Source organism: Chiloscyllium plagiosum, chromosome 40, assembly GCF_004010195.1.
Source record: "Chiloscyllium plagiosum isolate BGI_BamShark_2017 chromosome 40, ASM401019v2, whole genome shotgun sequence".
Classification (NCBI taxonomy): Eukaryota; Metazoa; Chordata; class Chondrichthyes; order Orectolobiformes; family Hemiscylliidae; genus Chiloscyllium; species Chiloscyllium plagiosum.
The window spans coordinates 19,438,711-19,456,356 of NC_057749.1; the positions used below are offsets into that span (position 1 = coordinate 19,438,711).

Here is a 17,646-nt window from a genome sequence, read left to right on the forward strand (position 1 = left end):
CCCTCTCCGGCCTATCACCCTCATCTTAACCTCCTTCCACCTATCGTATTCCCAACACCCCTCCCCCAAGTCCCTCCTCCCAACCTTTTATCTTAGCCTGCTTGGTACACCCTCCTCATTCCTGAAGAAGGGCTTATGCCCGAAACGTCAATTCTCCTTTTCCTTTGATGCTGCCTGACCTGCTGCGCTTTTCCAGCAACACATTTTTAAGCTCAATTACCAATGCATCACAGTCATACAAAAGGACAAGTCACTACAATGGGACCAGGACCAGCATTTGAGGTAATGAGTTCAAATTCAACTACAGCAAGTTGAGATTTAACTCAATAAATGTGATAATTTGCAGCTAGCAGTAGAAAATGGAGATTAACAGCATAACTAGCCTTCACGGAAGAAAATCTGCCAGTTTTACCCAGCGTCCTCCAAGTGACTCCAGTCCCACTAAGGCTTGACTCAACCCTTAACGATAAAGAGCCAATACATACTGCCCTGCCAGTACCACAAATCATATTTTAACTCACCACTACACCAAGCATTGTGATTCATGTACCGTACAGTAATCCCATTCCAAAATCTTTCAGTTACATTTGCAAGTTTTGCATAACATTTTTTGGAATGCAATTAATGTCGTGAAATTATTCCTCGTTTCAGTTCTTTATGACACGTTAGTGTTTTAATTTTGACCAATGCAACAACAGGACTGGTCATCTTAAGGAAGTTTGCTGGTGCCGCAGTTAGTGGCCATATTCCTGCTTCAAGGCCAAATGGATACTGAAGAGGACAGGATTAAATTTGTTCTACTGATTTCTGACAAAAAGGCCCATGTGAAACATTAACTCTTCTCTATCGCTCAATCTCACTGACCTGCATATTTATAGTGCTTCCTATTTTTATTACAGATTTGCACTGAGTGAGAAATGGGATCATTTAGCTTCAACAGAATGCCCCAGTTAACAGACTGCAGTATTGTGAAAGGTGAAGCAATGATCATTGAAAACATCAACCTTGTACTTGTTCAGAGTTGACTAATACACGTGACCATGATATATGTATGTACACAAACAGGCACACAAACACTAGTCTTCACCACGAAGGAGTTATCACATTTGTGGGAAGGCATCTTCACTTTAAGTCTACTGTTCAAGTTTGGATCCAGAAGAAGAGGGCTTCAATAAATTAATGAGGCAGGAGGTGCTTCCCAATCATGACAGAAAGTCACTTCACTGAAGCACCACTGCTAATGATTCAGTGAAAAGCAGGATTAAGTAAACTAGCTGCCATCTCAGTCACTAAGGATTTTGTCACAAGTAACTGAAAAAAGGTGAAACTACATTACAATGATGGAAATAAAGCAGAGTTTTCAGATTACCAGTTAAGCAATTACACTGTTCAAAATCATTTTTCTACCTCAATACGTTCTGATGCTGAGGCACTTAGACACATATAAAGGAGGAGAGTCCCAAACATACAAAACATAACCAAGTACCAGAAATTGCTTATTGTATTCTATGTTGCTTAAAGTATGCAGTGCATGGAGAAATGCTCATGTACCTGGTGGAAGAAGTAGGTTACTGCAAGGTCATTGTCATTCAAAAGTTCTTCTTGGGCCATGGTGAAGAGCCACTTCCTAATGACCAAACATGTCCCAGCTGCCGCTGAAGTGTAGTTCTGTATGTACAGTTTGTGTGGAAACTCATTGGGGACTAGCTTCCGTTCTGCAAAAGGTACAAATTAATCTCTGTATCAATGACACACAACCAATGACTCAAATGACATCAACCCCGAAACAGGAAAAGGTTTGCAACCTTCCTTAATCGAGGACGAGACATCTTTGGCTAAGCAACAATATAGTTGGAGATATAGCCATTGTATCATGCATGAGTCAGTACCTTCACTGGCCTAAATGTTAACCTGCTACATTCTGACATTCAAATCCCTCTCTATACGTAACCTCCTTTGGCCCGAAAACCACCCAAGAACTCACACTTCTATAACTTTGGTCTCCTGTGCATTTGGCCCACTTACTGTCTCTTCAGCCACCTGTGTGCTAACGTGTGAATTGAATTTCCCAATTCTCTCCACCTCCTTAAATATGCCCTAATTCTTTGACCAAGCTCGCAGCTGTCCTAATATCTCAAGAACAAAGAGAAAGGCCTGATGAATGTGATTACAACATGGCTAAATTAAATGGCAATGCAATTTATGGACCATGCCAAACTTTTAATCATTGGAAAAGCTTCTGCAGATTAAGACAACGAATGAATAACAATTCATTTTCAAATTATGTAATGGAAAATCAATCGATTCTTCTGAGAGAAATAGCAAGGGAGACATTTCCAAAACATCTTTTGAAACTGACAAGGGGACTCTGTATTAGTTTATATCATGATAGATACCATGAGACAAAAACTAACAGCAGGAAAAATTTAATTGGTCTATCAACCCTCACCATATATTATGGGAGCTAAAGCACTATAGCTGGACATTTCAAAAACCACATTTATTCCAGTATTAACACTCCATCAACAAATTCTTCTTCAAAACACTCCAGAAGAGAAATTTTGTTGGGTTATAAAACTATTTTAACACTATGAAGGCGTGACAGATCAGTTAGCTGTGACAGGCTTGGTAGCTTCAATAAAAAGGCATGACACTGGGTAAATAATGGTTAATATTAAACAAATTAGTGCATGTAATGCAGTAGTTACACATTCCTTTGGGTGAAGGACACAAAGAAAGTGGATCAACATGATCAACTAAAGAAATTAAGGACTGTACTATGCACAGAAAGAAGTCATATATAGTTGCTAGAAAAAAAAACCTGAAGATTGGGAGCAGGTTAGAATTCAACAGAGGACCAAGAAGTTGAATGGGGGGGTGGGGAAAAACATACAAAAATAAATTTGCAAGAAACACAGCAGCAGCCCAAGAGCTTCTATAAGTATGTTAAAAAAAAAAATCAAAAGCAAATATAGGTTTCTTACAGTCTGAAAAGGGAGAACTTACAATGGAGAAGGAAATGTCAGAACAATTAGACAACAATTTTGGTGCCATTATCACAGAAGTGCTAGGAAAGGAAGAGACTTTTGGGAAAGGAGAACTGAAGGTTAGTTTAGCTAAAAAAAAGTGCAGCTGGTAAAATTAAAAGGAGTGAAAGCCGATAAATCTCCAGGGCCTGATCCTTTAATATCCTGAAATGTAAATGGTCATGGAAATAATAGATGCATTGATTTTCAAATTCCAAAACTGTTTTCCAGAACAATCCCACAGCATGGCAAGTGTAACCACACCATTTGTAAAATGAAGGTAGAGAGTAAACTGTGAATTACAGACCAGTTTGCCTAACAGCAGAAATAGGGAAAATCTGGAGTCAATGATGACGGGTGCAATAACAGGACACTTAGAAAATACCACTCGTATTGCACGAAGTCCCCATGGGTTAATGCAGAGGGAAACCGTTTGCGCAAACCTCCTGGTGTTTTTTTTGAGAACGTAACTAGTAGAATAGATGGAGGAGAACCAGTCACCACAGACCATAAAAAATTAGAACAGGAGTAGGGCATTTGGCCTCCTGTGCCTGCTCCACCTTTTAATAAGATCATGGTTGATTGCACATTCCTCACATCCACTTTCCTGCCTCTTCCCTGTAAGCCTCGATGCCCCTATCAGAATCTGAGTCTTCAATATATACATGGACTCTGCTTTCTGTAGTTACAAATTCCAAGGACTCATAACCCTCTCAAAGAAGAAACACCTCTATCTCAGTCTTAAATTGGTACCCCTTAATTCTGAGGCTACGTCCTCTGGTCATAGACTCTTTCATGAAGGGAAACATCCTTTCAGTGTTTAGTCTGTCAAGCCCCTTAAGAATTCTACGTGTTTCAATGAGATCCCACGTGTAGTCCTAATCCTTCCATACCATAGTGAACCTTCTCTGAACTACTTTCAACGAAATGATACCTTTCCTTAAATAAAGGGACCAAAACTGCTCACAGTCCTCCAGATGTGGACTCACCTCGTGCAGATGCAGTAAGACCTCCCAAGTCTTATACACCAAATCCCTTGAAGGCCCAACTTTCCATTAGCCTGATTACCTGCTGCACCTATGCACTAACTTGGTGTTTTGTGCACAATACCTTCAAAGCCCTTTGTTTTGCAGCTTTCTGTGGTTTTCTCCATTTAAATAATAGTCTATTCTTTTGTTCTTCCTTCTAAAATGAAGAACTTCACATTTTCCCACATTATACTCCACTTGCTAACTTTGTTCCCCATTTAATCTCTCTCTGGAAACTCTGCATCCATCTTGCAACCTGCTTTTCCATCTATTTTTATGTCATCTGCAAATTTGGTTCCAGTTCTTCACTTCCATTGCCCAAGTCGTTAATAAAACTTGCAAACAGTTGTGGTCCCAGCACTGATCACTGCAGAAACCCACTCGTTACAGGTTACCAAACCGAAAAAGAACCCCTTATCCCCATTCACTGTTTCCTGCACATTAGCCAATTCTCTATTTATGCCAGTATACTACCTCCAATAGTGGGCTGTTATCTTATGACTTAACTTTTTGTGAGGTACCTTATTGAATGCCTCCTGTAAGTCCAAATACAATACATTTACTTATTCCCTCTATCCACTTGAAAAACTAAGAAATTTGTCAGACACAAGTTCCTTTTTAAGCCAGACTGACTCTACTTGAATAGACTATGATTTTCCAAATGTGCTGCTATTACTTCTTTAATAATTGATTCCAATATTTTTCCAACTAAGGATGTTGGCTAAGTGACCTATAGTTAGTGCTTTTTGCCTCCCTCCCTTTTAGAATAGAGGTATTACAATGGCAGTTTTCAATTTTACAGGGACGTAGCGAATTTGGACTTTCAGAAAGTTTTAATGAAAGCATGTGGGACTAGTGAAAAATACTGGCATGGTTTGAATACTAGTTAGCAGTCAGGAAACGGAGCAGGAATAAACGTACAATTTTAGGAACTGATAGTGATAAATGAGGTTCCACACGGATCAGTGCTTGGACCTTAGCTAGTCTCAATATAAATATGAATAAACTGGATAAGGGAATCAAATGTAATGTTTTCAAATTCACCGATGACACAAAACTTGATGGGATTGGGACCGGTGAAGAGATGTAAAGAGACTTCAAGACGATTTGGACAAATTCAGTGAGTGAGTAATTACATGGCAGATGCTGTAGTATGATGTGGATACATGTGAAGTTGTCTACTTCAGTAGGAAAAACAAATGTCAAATAATGATAGCTTAGGAAAGGTTGATATACAAAGATTCCTGTACATTGGTCATTGATATAAGCATGCAATGCAGCAAGCAATTAGGAAGGGAAATGGCACAATGGACTTTGTTGCATGAGAATTTGAAAACAGGAACTTATTACAGCTACGTCAAGCCTTGGTGAGATCTCACCTAGAGTTCTGTGTGCTGTTTTGCCTTCTTAACTAGAAAGAAATATACTAATAACAGAGAGAGTGTAATGAAAGTTCACCAGATTATTCTTGGAATGGCAGGTTTGTTAAGGAGAGATTGAGTTGAGTGGTCTGTAATCATAGCAGTGTAGAAGAATGAGGGGGGAATCTCAATGAATCAAAATTCTGACAGGGCTGGACAAATCAGATACAAATCAGAGGTTTCCCATGGTCACGGCGGCTCAGAACAAGGGATCTTGGGGTCACAGTTTCAGGATATGCACCAGGCACTTTCAGACTAAGACGAGAAATTTCTTCACTGAGGATGATTAACTTGTGGAACTCTCTCCCACAGAAGGATGTGGAGGCCAAATCACTGAATATATTTAAGAAACAGATAGATTTCTAGAAGTGAAAGTTGTCAAGATTTATGGGAGAGAGTGGGAGTATGGCATTGTGATAGAGGATCAGCAATAGTCATATTGAATAGTGGAACAGGTTCAATGGGCTGAATAGCCTATCCCTGCTCCTAACTTCTATATTTCTACATATTGGCATGTTCTGGTGCCATTATTTGTTTTCTCAAAAATTAAAAAGTCACCCTTACCAAAAAAGTGATCCACAACTTCAAAGAGCGTAAAGAAACTTGCTGTGATACTATCCATTCGTAAGTGCTCTTGTACAGCCTGCAGGGATAGAACAGAGTGTGTCATTGAGCTCAGTCAAATATACAAACACTTGACACTGCATGGGGCAAAACACAGAAATCAGCTTCATTAAAGAATGGCAAGCTGAAACCTTCATTTATTGGACATGGAATCGAATTTAATCTGGGGACAATCATTGACACTCTCCAAGATGAGATTGGTTAGTCAACACTGCTCTCTCATATTTCACAAGACAGATTTTTACTGAGCTGTCGGGGCAACAATGCACCAAACTAGCTGCAGACAAATTAACCTGAGTATATTTGATGCCATCTTCAATGGGATGGATAATATTCCACTCGCAGTGCAGTGAAATTAAACAATAAAGTATCTGACAACAACTTGGAACATAGTAGCAAAGTTCACCAATCCATGAGCTGGAAAAGTTCAATTGGTCTCAGTCTAACAGTTCTCAGGTTGATTGTAGTGCCCGGTTTCCAAGTTTAAAGGTCACAAGAGTAGTGATTATGTTACTGAAATAGTTACCCAGACAGTGCAAGTTCAAACTCCACCACGGTGGTTTAAGAATTTGTATTCATTTTAAAAATCTCACTGGTATTAATAAAAGTGACTATAAAGTAGTCGTGGGGTCATGGTGAATTTCATATCTCACAAAAAAAACCTCCAAATAGCTCACTAATATCACCACCAACTCTGGTCTACATATGACTTCAGTCTCACACCAGCGTGATTCTTTTGTAAATATCCTTTGAAGTGGCCTGGCCCTAAATCACCCCACTGTACGCAAAGTGGAAAGAGGGCTACCACCTTCTCACAACAATTAGTGACAAACAATACCTGCCAGAGACAACCACACCACGAAAGTGAAGCAAAAATAATCTTATCAAAGACTTTGTTTTGGGATGGAGAAAGCCATGATTCACAGCATGTAATCATTTTCCACTACAATCAATTTTTAAAAACAATGTTGCACTTTAAGCATAATTGAAAGAGACGTTGATTCGCATCTTTGCAGTTAGAAGTGTCAACTTGTAGAACACTGATCATTTTGCAATATATCAACAACCTGAATACCTGAGCTAAAGTACATAGAGACTAACCTTTGAAAGAATGTGTATCATCCAATCTTTAGTGCCTTCCAAGAAGTTACTGGATCAGAAATTCTGGTGTTGATTCCATATTCCACCTGATCATTGCACTCTGGATCACCAACCTCAAATTTGTGTTGAGAAAAACCCATGCCTAAAACATGAATTACTTATTCTCTGTGCAGATGTTAAATAAGCCTACTGTGCATTACTGTGCATTACCACAATTATTACAGCATAGAACGCCCGTTTGACCCATCGTTCTCAGAGTGAACATTTCACAAAGTACCACCTTCCAGTTTCCTCACTTGTACCCTGCGTATTGATTCTTTTCCAGTATCAATCTAACTCGTTTCGAATGTAGTAATTAAATGTGCCTCCACCACACTTCCAGGCACCGCCTCATACTGCATTTGCTTCTTTAGCTAATTACTTCAAAGTTGTGCCCTCTTGTTCTTTTCACACGAGAACAGCTTCAGTGTGTCCAGATCCCTCATGATTTCAAATACCTCCACTCAGCCTTCTCTCCTTTAAGGAAAACAGTCCAAACTTCAGGTTCACTTTATTTATGACTCTAATACTTAAGCAATACGTGGAAGCAATTAAGCTTCTAAATATTGTAAAACACCTTTTTAATTTTCTGTATTTTTGATTGTGGACTGAAATGCGAACAGGACTGTTTTAAAAACCATGGATTGTGGAATTGATTACTGCACTTTTTAAAAGTTATTTCACACATTGTCAAGTGCTATGTACACCACTGTTTGTTCAAGCAATGGGGGAAGTTGCTACTGACAAACTGGAGGCAGAGGAGGGGACAAAGGGAGATTTAGCCAACAAGCAGCTGACTGATAAGTGGTCACCATGTCAGAGACCTATGATGGAGGTTTTATGCCTGCCAACAACAGAGACTGGACCCCAGGTAGCTGCACAGCTTGTGGTGTCAATGTTTGGTCAGAGACATCAGACCTCCAAAAGAGGAGCTGTCCTTTTCTCTCTGCAGATAAAAAAGGCCTCAAACCTGAAGAAAGCCAAACCTTTGCTCCTCAGTAGTTGCTATAAGCTGTGGCTTTTAACCAGTAAGTGAAAGACTTGTGGTTGTGAAACAGTCGCTCTGTACCCCCTGCAAGCAAGTGAAAGTACCTGAAGGAAAATGGAGCAGCAGCAAGTTCTGACCAGCCAAAAGGATCTCAGCAAACCCTCTGGACAGGGATCACTAAACTATCTTCCCAATCATTCCCTACACCCATAACACCCATTTTCTTTCATTTTTAATTTTTGGTCCCATTTGTGAGGGCCAAACAGGAAAACGGGACGAGTTCAGTTTATGAATCCTGGTTGGAGTTTACAAGTTGGGCTGAAGGGCCTGTTCACTGCTGAATGACTATGAATTATGTATGTGTGCACGCGTATGAGTGTACAGAGGTAGTTTTAGAAGAGGGTTAGAGTTTCAATTAGTAGAATTGTGCGCCAACAGTTCACAGTGTTTTTCTGTTGCTGTAACCTAATTATTTCAAAAAAATAGTAATTCCTGTTAAGTGCAGACACCTGCTCTCTGTTAACCTGGGTCTAAAAGGCAATTAAAATGGAGAATTGTGCATACTTTCATAAAATTGAAGTTTCATGACAACCCCAAGAATAGCAGGGCTTGATTCATAACAAGGTGCAGCAGATCTGCAGTGACCAACAGAGACAATCTGCAGTGCACTGTAGTAAAGAACCTTGCACTTTTTGCATCATTTGATCCGAACATTAGTTAAGAGCTACATCATCAAACGGTAATGAGTCAAAACTGTATTTCAAAACATGAATTACAAATGTCAGCAAAATCTTCAGTTGGTAGAGCATCGATACATCACTCTTTTTGCCTCAAGATGCATTATCCAAGGGGTAATACCAATTTGGTCACTAACCCTGCTGACTAAAGTTTAAATCCTGGGCTCCTTCTTGTGATTTAAGAAATTCCTGTTTATCCAGGTGAATATAACATCACCAAATGAAAAACTATGAGTCAAGGTTAATTCCATTTTTATTGAGACAAGCCAGAACCTCAAGTCAGGCTCACTCACCCTGTAGACCTCTTCTGCAGTGCTGTTCTTTTTTACAGTGACTGTGATGATGTTTCTGTCAGGCAAGGCTATCCTCAGATCCACGTCAGACAGTCCGTTTGTACTCTTGAAAAATTAAATGGTAAACAAGTGGTTGTTAGAACATTCTTCTACTGAAGTTAAAAATTACACAACACTAGGTTATAGTCCAACAGGTTTATTGGAGGCACTAGCTTTTGAAGCGCTGCTTCTTCGTCCAGTGGTTGTGGAACAGAATCATACGACACAGAAGTTACAGCAACAGGATCATAGTGCCATGGATTGTAATATTAAACAAATTTAGCATTCTACTTCATTAAGTTAAACATTATTCTTCAAATTCTGAGTTTAAAAATGAAGTCCGGTCTCAGCTAAGCCAGTTTTCCTTCCTGATGTCCTTACCTCACTGGAATCAGCCAGAAACTCCTGCATCACATCGCTCTCTCCAAGGACGCTGACTGAACACACTGCAAAACAAATCACAAAACACATTAACTACAGCTCAGACGTATAGTGCTGCTTGCAGTTAGAAATTTCCAATGCTGCATTCCTTAACTAACACTGGATAGGCACCCTGACTTCAAGCATCTGTACATACAGCTCAGATTTTTCCATTCAACCAGTGTTTCAGCTGCACCTTCTTCTTCGGTACACTGCAGACCAAATACTCAACACATTTTAAGGTTTCTTTCTCTTTAACTGGAAGTTGACAGCATTTGTTGCCCGGTCCTAACTGCCCTTGAACCGAGGTCATTTCAAATCAAGCATATTACTGTGGTTTTGGAGTCACATATAAAAGCCAAAAAAGGACTTTCTTCCCTAAAAGGACAGTGAACCAGAAAGGATTTTGTGACATTTGATGATAACTGTAAAATGTCACCATTACTGAAACTAGATTAAAATTCAATTAATAAACATGGAATAAAAGATTCACCAGCTGGTGTGATGTGAAGACAATGTTCAGCAAATCAGTAATATGAATTCCTGGATTACTAGCCCAGTGAATTATCTCCCCAGCTCTCCCTTCTGATTCCAGTTAGTGAATGCTTGAACCAGCCTGGTTTGGAGAGAAGAAACAAAGTAGCTTTCTTCTCAAGTCTACATTTGCAGTGTTGAGACTCATTGAAATAAGTTGAGTTACTTAAGTTATTTGTGGTTCTAACTAAGGGGAAGAGTGAAAATGCACTTGGTCTGGACTGGAAAATCACCAAAATGGCATGGCGGCTCAGTGGTTAGCACTGCTGCCTCTCAGCACCAGGGACCCGGGATCAATTCCTGCCTCAGGCAACTGTCTGTGTGGAATTTGCACATTCTCCCCTTGTCTGCATGGGTTTCATTCGGGTGCTCTGGTTTCCTCCCACAGTCACAAAGATGTGCAGGTTAGGTGAATTGGCAATGCTAAATTGCCTGTAGTGTTAGGTGCAGGGGTTAATGTAGGGGAATGAGTCTGGGTAGGTTGCTCTTCGGAGGGTCGGTGTGGACATGGTGGGCTGAAGGGCCTGTTTCCACATTGTAGGGAATCAAATCTAAAAGCCTGAGGGGAGTAAGCACTTGCATTCAACAACTTACTTCAAGGCACTCCATAGCAGAGTTTAAAAATGTGTTGCTGGAAAAGCGCAGTAGATCAGGCAGCATCAAAGGAACAGGAGAAACGACATTTCGGGCATAAGCCCTTCTTCAGGATTCCTGAAGGGGTTATGCCCGAAACGTCGATTCTCCTGTTCCTTGGATGCTGCCTGACCTGCTGCGCTTTTCCAGCAACACACTTTTAAGCTCTGATCTCCAGCATCTGCAGTCCTCACTTACTCCATAGCAGAGTGTCTACTCTGCCCAGCCTTGACATAAGGAAGCAAATGAAAGATTTGCATTTATATAGCCTCTTTGGCACCTCGTTGTGCCAAAGTACTTCTAGGGCCATTAGATTCCTTTGATTATGCTTGCAAAGTTGCAATGCAGCAAATACAGGAGCAAACTTGTATACCACTTGGTACCACAAACAGCAATGTGATAACAATAACATAGTTTGTTTTATTTGGCAGATAAGTATTAGCAACACACGAGGGATCTGCTCCAATTCCAACAACCTCATGCAATTTTTTTCATTGTTGAAGTTAGACAGAGAGATCTCAGTGGTTTGTTTATCTCTGACTATGCCACATGGCATTCAAGTACCAGCCCGAATCAATGCTCAAATCTTGAAAGTAGAGCTCCAAGACTTTGATTTCAATGGTAGGAAAGAACTTATAACCACTTAATATGTAGATAAGCCATATTGGATTTGGTGCTTTGCGATGAGCTAGGCCAGGTGTCAGATCTCTTGGTGGGAGAGCATTTCAGTAACAGTGACCACAACCTTTACCAATGCCATGGAGGGGGATAGGAACAGACAGTATGAGGAGGTATTTCATTGAGGGAGGGGAATTATACTGCTATTAGACAGAAGCTAGGGAGTATAAATTAGGAACAATTGTTCTATGGGAAATGCACAACAGAAATGTGGAGGCTGTTTAAAGAGCACTTGTTGCGAGTGTTGGATAACTTTGTCCCACTAAGACAGGCAAGAAAGGATAAGATGAAGAAGCTTTAGATGACAAAAGAGGAGCTTCTCATATAGAGGAAGGAAGCTTACTTGGAGGTTGAGGAAACAAGGATCTGCACAGCTTCAGAGGATTACACAGTAGCTAGGAAAGTACTCAAAAATGGACTGAGCGCTAGGAGGGGGCATGAAAAAGCCTTGGCAGGAAGGATTAGGGAAAACCCAAAGGCATTCTACACATACGTGAGGAATAAGAGAATGATCAGAGAGAGGGTAGGATCAATCAGGAATAGTAAAGGGAACCTGTGCCTTGAGTCTGAAGAGGTAGGGGAGGCCCTTAAATGAGTTTTGAGCATCAGTATTCACTAGAGGGGGACCTTGTTGATGGCGAGAACGTTATGGACCAGGTGAATAGGCTTGAACAGATTGATATTAAGAAAGTGGATGTGATGGAAATTCTGGGAAGCATCAAGATAGATAAGTCCCCAAGGCCGGTCCAGGTATATCCAGGGAAGCAAGGAATGAGAATGCTGCATCTCTGGTGATGGTTTTCGCATCCTCACTCTCCACGGGAGAAGTACCAGATGATTGCAGGGAGGTAAATGTTGTTCCTCTGTTCAAGAAAGGGAATAGGGAAATCCCTGGGAATTACAGACCAGTCAGTCTTACATCTGTGGTAAACAAGGGTGCTGAGACATAGGACTTATGACTATGTGGAAAAACAGTTTGATTAAAGATAGTCAGCATGGCGGTGCAGGTCATGCCTCACAACCCTTATTGAGATCTCAGAGGATGTGATGAGACAAGTTGACGAAGGTCGAGCAGTGGATGTGGTGTATATGGATTTCACAAAGGCCTTTGATAAGGTTCCCCACGGTAGGCTCATTCAGAAACTTAGGAGATATGGAATACAGGGAAATTTGGATGTCTGGATACAGAATTGGCTGGCTGAAAGACAGCGAGTGATAGTGGATGGAAAGTATTTTGCCCGGAGGTTGGTGACCAGTAGTGTCCTGCAGAGATCTGCTCTTGGGCCTCTGCTCTTTATTGTTTTTATAAATGACTTGGATGAAGAAGTGGAAGGGTGGATTATTAAGTTTGCCAATGACACAAAGGTCAGTGGCGTTGTAGATAGCGTCAAGGGCTGTTGCAAGTTATAACAAGACATTGACAGGATGCAGGGCTAGGCTGAGAAGTGGCAGATGGAGTTTAACCTGGATAAGTGCGAAGTGATTCATTTTGGAAGGTCGAATTTGAATGCTGAAGAAAGGTTAAAGACAGGATTCTTGGCAGTGTGAAGGAACAGCGTGATCCTGGGGTCCACGTATATAGATCCCTGAAAGTTGCCACCCAAGTTGATAGCTGGAAATGTGTTGCTGGAAAAGCGCAGCAGGTCAGGCAGCATCCAGGGAACAGGAGAATCGACGTTTCGGGCATAAGCCCTTCTTCAGGAATTATGCCTGAAACGTCGATTCTCCTGTTCCCTAGATGCTGCCTGACCTGCTGCGCTTTTCCAGCAACACATTTCCAGCTCTGATCTCTAGCATCTGCAGACCTCACTTTCTACCCAAGTTGATAGGATTGTTAAGAAGGCTTATGGTGTTTTGGCTTTCATTAACAGGGGGAATGAGTTTAAGAGCTGTAAGGTTTTGCTGCAGCTCTATAAAACCCTGGGTAGACCACACTTGAAATATTGTGTTCAGTTTTTGGTTACCTCATTATAGGAAGGATGTAGATGCTTTAGAGAGGGTGCAGAGGAGATTTACCAGAAGCTACCAGGATTGGAGGGCTTGTCTTATGAAGAGAGGTTGAGTGAGCTAGGGCTTTTCACACTGGAGAGGAGGAGAAAGAGGTGACTTGATAGAGATGTACAAGGTAGTGACAGGCATAGATAGACTAGATAGCTAGAGACTTTTCCCCAGGGCAGAAATGACTGTCATGAGGGTTTAAGGTGACTGGAGGAAGGTACAGGGGAGATGTCAGAGGTAGGTTCTTTACACAGAGTGTGATGGGTGCATGGAATGCACTGCCAGTGGTGGTAAGTGAGTCAGGGACATATAAGCAACTGCTGGACAAGCACATGGACAGCAGTAAATTGAGGGGTATGTAGGTTACGTTGATCATAGATTGGCACAACATCGTGGGCCAAAGGGCTTGTACTGTGCTATTCTATGTTCTAAATGTAATCAGCCAAAAGACTCGCCTATGAACATTCACTAAACACTACTGTGCCATTCTACTTCCACCACACTAGTCCATAAAACCCTTGTCCAGACAGGGCTTTCTTTGGACACTTTAAATCAGGTTCTGCAAGGAAAAAAACTTTGAGATAGACAGTTTTTATTTCATTTAAACTTAATAGAAATATCTGCTGCATATCCCCAGCATGATGATATTGCATGCATATATCATATTCATGTGTAACCTTTTGTTCATAACCCAAACTCTGCCCGTTTGACCATGCAGATTCAGAGCAGAAAGCTGCTTGAAGCAGCAAACTGGCCACAAGCTAATTGTGCTGGGTCAAGTTTCAGGCACCTTAGTTTTGAACAGAGTAAACCTTTAATTTGTTGGGAAGACTGGGTTTCTGAAGCCACCAACCTAACTCCTGCTCCATTTAATTTGCACTGTAGTAAGAACAGTTCCTGACTGGCTGTTGAGTAGACTGGCAACAGTAGATTATCAGGGCATTTTATTGGAGTGCTACTAACTCTAATTGCACACTGATGCCAGAAACACACGAAACTCAAAGACCAGGTTCAAAGTCCTCTGAAGTCTATTATTCAATAAGATTATGGCTCAATGTCATCAACGTCACAATCCTGCCCCATTCCATATCCTTCAATTCCAAGAGCCCAAACATTTCACCACCTCAATCTTGAATGTACTCAGTAAGTGAGCACCCACAGCTCTGAGGTATAGAAATCCAGAGATTCACAACCCTGAGTGAAGAAGTTTTATAATTCATTATTATGTCATTACTAAATACTTGCATCTTGGTGCAGACATGATATCTCTGCCATAAGGTCAGCATTGGTTTTGGGAAAGGCAGGAATCAGGAAAATGGGCCTCACCAGCTATCTGTATCGAAAAAAAATTCCAAACCATTTATCTTCATGCCATTGGCCAAGAGAGGTAGAGAGAACCAAACTCCTCTGACTAGAAAAATGCAGTTGATGACAAAGAGAAAAGACTTTCTTTTATACAGTGTCTGTCACAACCCAAGGCCAGTCGAGCACTTTTGATATGTAGATATCATTATAATGGAGACGATGTGGAAACAAAATTGCAAACCATCTCTACAAACATTGACTCCTTCCACCAATGCTCAGCAGCAGCAACAGTGTATATCATTGACAAAATACCCTGCAGAAATTCACCAAGAGTCCAAATACAGAAGCATTATCATCTAGAAGAACAAGGGCAGCAAATACACAGTAATACCAGCAAATTTCCTCCCAAGCCACTCACCATCCTAACCTGGAAACAGCTCTCCATTCCTTCAGTGTTGTTGGGTCAAAATCCTGGAACAACTGTCCAATTGCATTCTGAGCCTACTTATGCAAAATGGGCTGCAGTGGTTCAAGAAGGCAGCTCACTACCACCTTCTCAAGGAACACTAGGGATGTACAGGACATTGGTTAGGCCACTATTGGAATATTGCATGCAATTCTGGTCTCCTTCCTATCAAAAGATGTCATGAAACTTGAAATGTTTCAGAAAAGATTTACAAGAATGTTGCCAGGGTTGGAGGATTTGAGCTATAGTAAGACGCTGAACAGGCTGGGGCTGTTTTCCTGGAGCGTCGGAGGCTGAGGGGTGACCTTATAGAGGTTTACAAAATTATGAGGGGCATGGATAGGGTAAGTTGGCAAAGTCTTTTCCCTGAGGTCGAGGAGTCCAGAACTAGAGGGCATAGGTTTAGGGCGAGAGGGGGAAGATATAAGAGAGACCTAAGGGGCAACTTTTTCACACAGAGGATGGTGCATGTATGGAATGAGCTGCCAGAGGAAGTGGTGGAGGCTGGTACAATTGCAACATTTAAGAGGCATTTGGATGGGTATATGAATAGGAAGGGTTTGGTGGGATATGAGCCGGATGCTGGCAGGTGGGACTAGATTGGGTTGGAATATCTGGTCAGCATGGATAAGCTGGATCAAAGGGTCTGCTTCCATGCTGTACATCTCTATGACTATAGACTCTGCTAGCTGGGTCAGCATTTAACGTTCACATTTGGAGATGTCGGTGTTGGACTGGGGTGTACAAAGTTAAAATCACACAACATCAGATTATAGTCCAACAGGTTTAATTGGAAGCATTAGCTTTCAGAGCACTGCTCCTTCAACAGGTGGTTGTGGAGTACACAGTTGTCAGACACAGAATTTAGAGACAGAATTTATTGGCTATAAATTCCGAGTCTTACAACTGTGTACTCCACAACCACCTGTTGAAGGAGCAGCGCTCTGAAAGCTAATGCTTCCAATCAAACCTGATGGACTATTACTTGGTTTTGTGTGATTTATAACAATGTCCACATTCTGTGTGAATTAACAAAGCAAGCTCCCATAAACATTAATCTAATAAGGGCCAGATAATTTGTAATGCTGGTTTTGCTTCATTCTTTCACGGGACATGGGCATCACTCATGAGGCCATACCATGAGTAGAAATTAATTTTCGCTTCATTCCAAAGGTCATTTGTAGAGTAAGCCGTGAATCATGAATAGATAGATTTCTTTCCCGAATGTTAATAATGCTGAGACTAAGTTTACAATCCAGATTTGTTAACGGATGTTAAATTAAAATTACAATTTGAATCAGGCCTCATATAACTAGTCCTGTGACACTGTAGTTGTTCCACCATCCTCCCCCTTTTGTTGAACAATATATGTTTGTTCGAATGCAGAGGATTAGAGTAATAACATGTTCATTCCTTCTTCACTAACAATACAAGGAACATTCTTAATCCATTCTTCAGCATTAAAACAGATAGCATGAAACTTTCCTTCTAGCAGAAGAAGCTAATGACATGTACTTAATTTCACATTATGCAACCTATAAGTATAATTCATAAATAAATCAAACTACCCATAACACTAATGAACTGCACACCCCTCACTGGGTTAGCAGCTGGTTTTTGATTTATAGCTCAGATTTTTCTTCAGGAGTGATGAAACTGTCAAAGTGTCTCTGAGCCATAGTTTGACAACCATTGGGAGTGATATGACCCACTGTTCATACACTTCTCCCTTTCTGTAGGCAGTAGAATTTGTACTGTCTATACTTAGGCAGCAGACTGATGACTGTTCTCTCCAGACCTGTATAACCAACATATAGAAGTGCACTACCATGGTACAGTAGCATTAATGACATATTCCTAATAATTCGCAAATCACTATACCCAGCATCAATGTAATCCCCAATATAAAACTACATTCAGACAGTGTGCAGACACACAGTAGAAAACACAACTGTCAATGTAGGCATAGCAAATTGAATGCAATACATCACCAGATAATCTGCCTTTAAATGATGTTAGATGAGGGACATATAATGGCCAATGTGTCAGTAAGAGAACAGCATAATAGGGTGACAGACATTTTTGAATGCATCGAGCAAACTCAGTACCACAAGACATCACACTGCAGTGAAGAATGTGGGTCTCAAAAAAACTGAAAGCAATTCTCAGAGTTTACTATTCAAGCCGAGGAAGTCAATTCCATTCATGAAGAGAAAAATTCAGTTCTTTCATCAACAACCTGACACTCAAGGTTCAAAGTTTGAGAGAGAGTCATAGAGTAATACAACATGGAGACAGACCCTTCGGTCCAATCAG

The 17,646-nt window shown here is 40.9% G+C and overlaps 1 protein-coding gene across 2 annotated transcripts in view; it reads right to left on the reverse strand.

Moving 5' to 3' along the window:
* Positions 1-17,646, reverse strand: part of LOC122542596 (sorting nexin-27-like) — a 126,694-nt gene that overhangs the window by 29,396 nt on the left and 79,652 nt on the right. For both annotated transcript variants that reach the window (XM_043680539.1, XM_043680540.1), the window contains exons 4-7: positions 9,678-9,742; positions 9,258-9,362; positions 6,040-6,118; positions 1,552-1,715 (exon numbers count right to left, since the gene is read on the reverse strand). In XM_043680539.1, the coding sequence (XP_043536474.1) occupies positions 1,552-1,715; positions 6,040-6,118; positions 9,258-9,362; positions 9,678-9,742 (413 nt within the window). The remainder of the gene's footprint in view (positions 1-1,551; positions 1,716-6,039; positions 6,119-9,257; positions 9,363-9,677; positions 9,743-17,646) is intronic.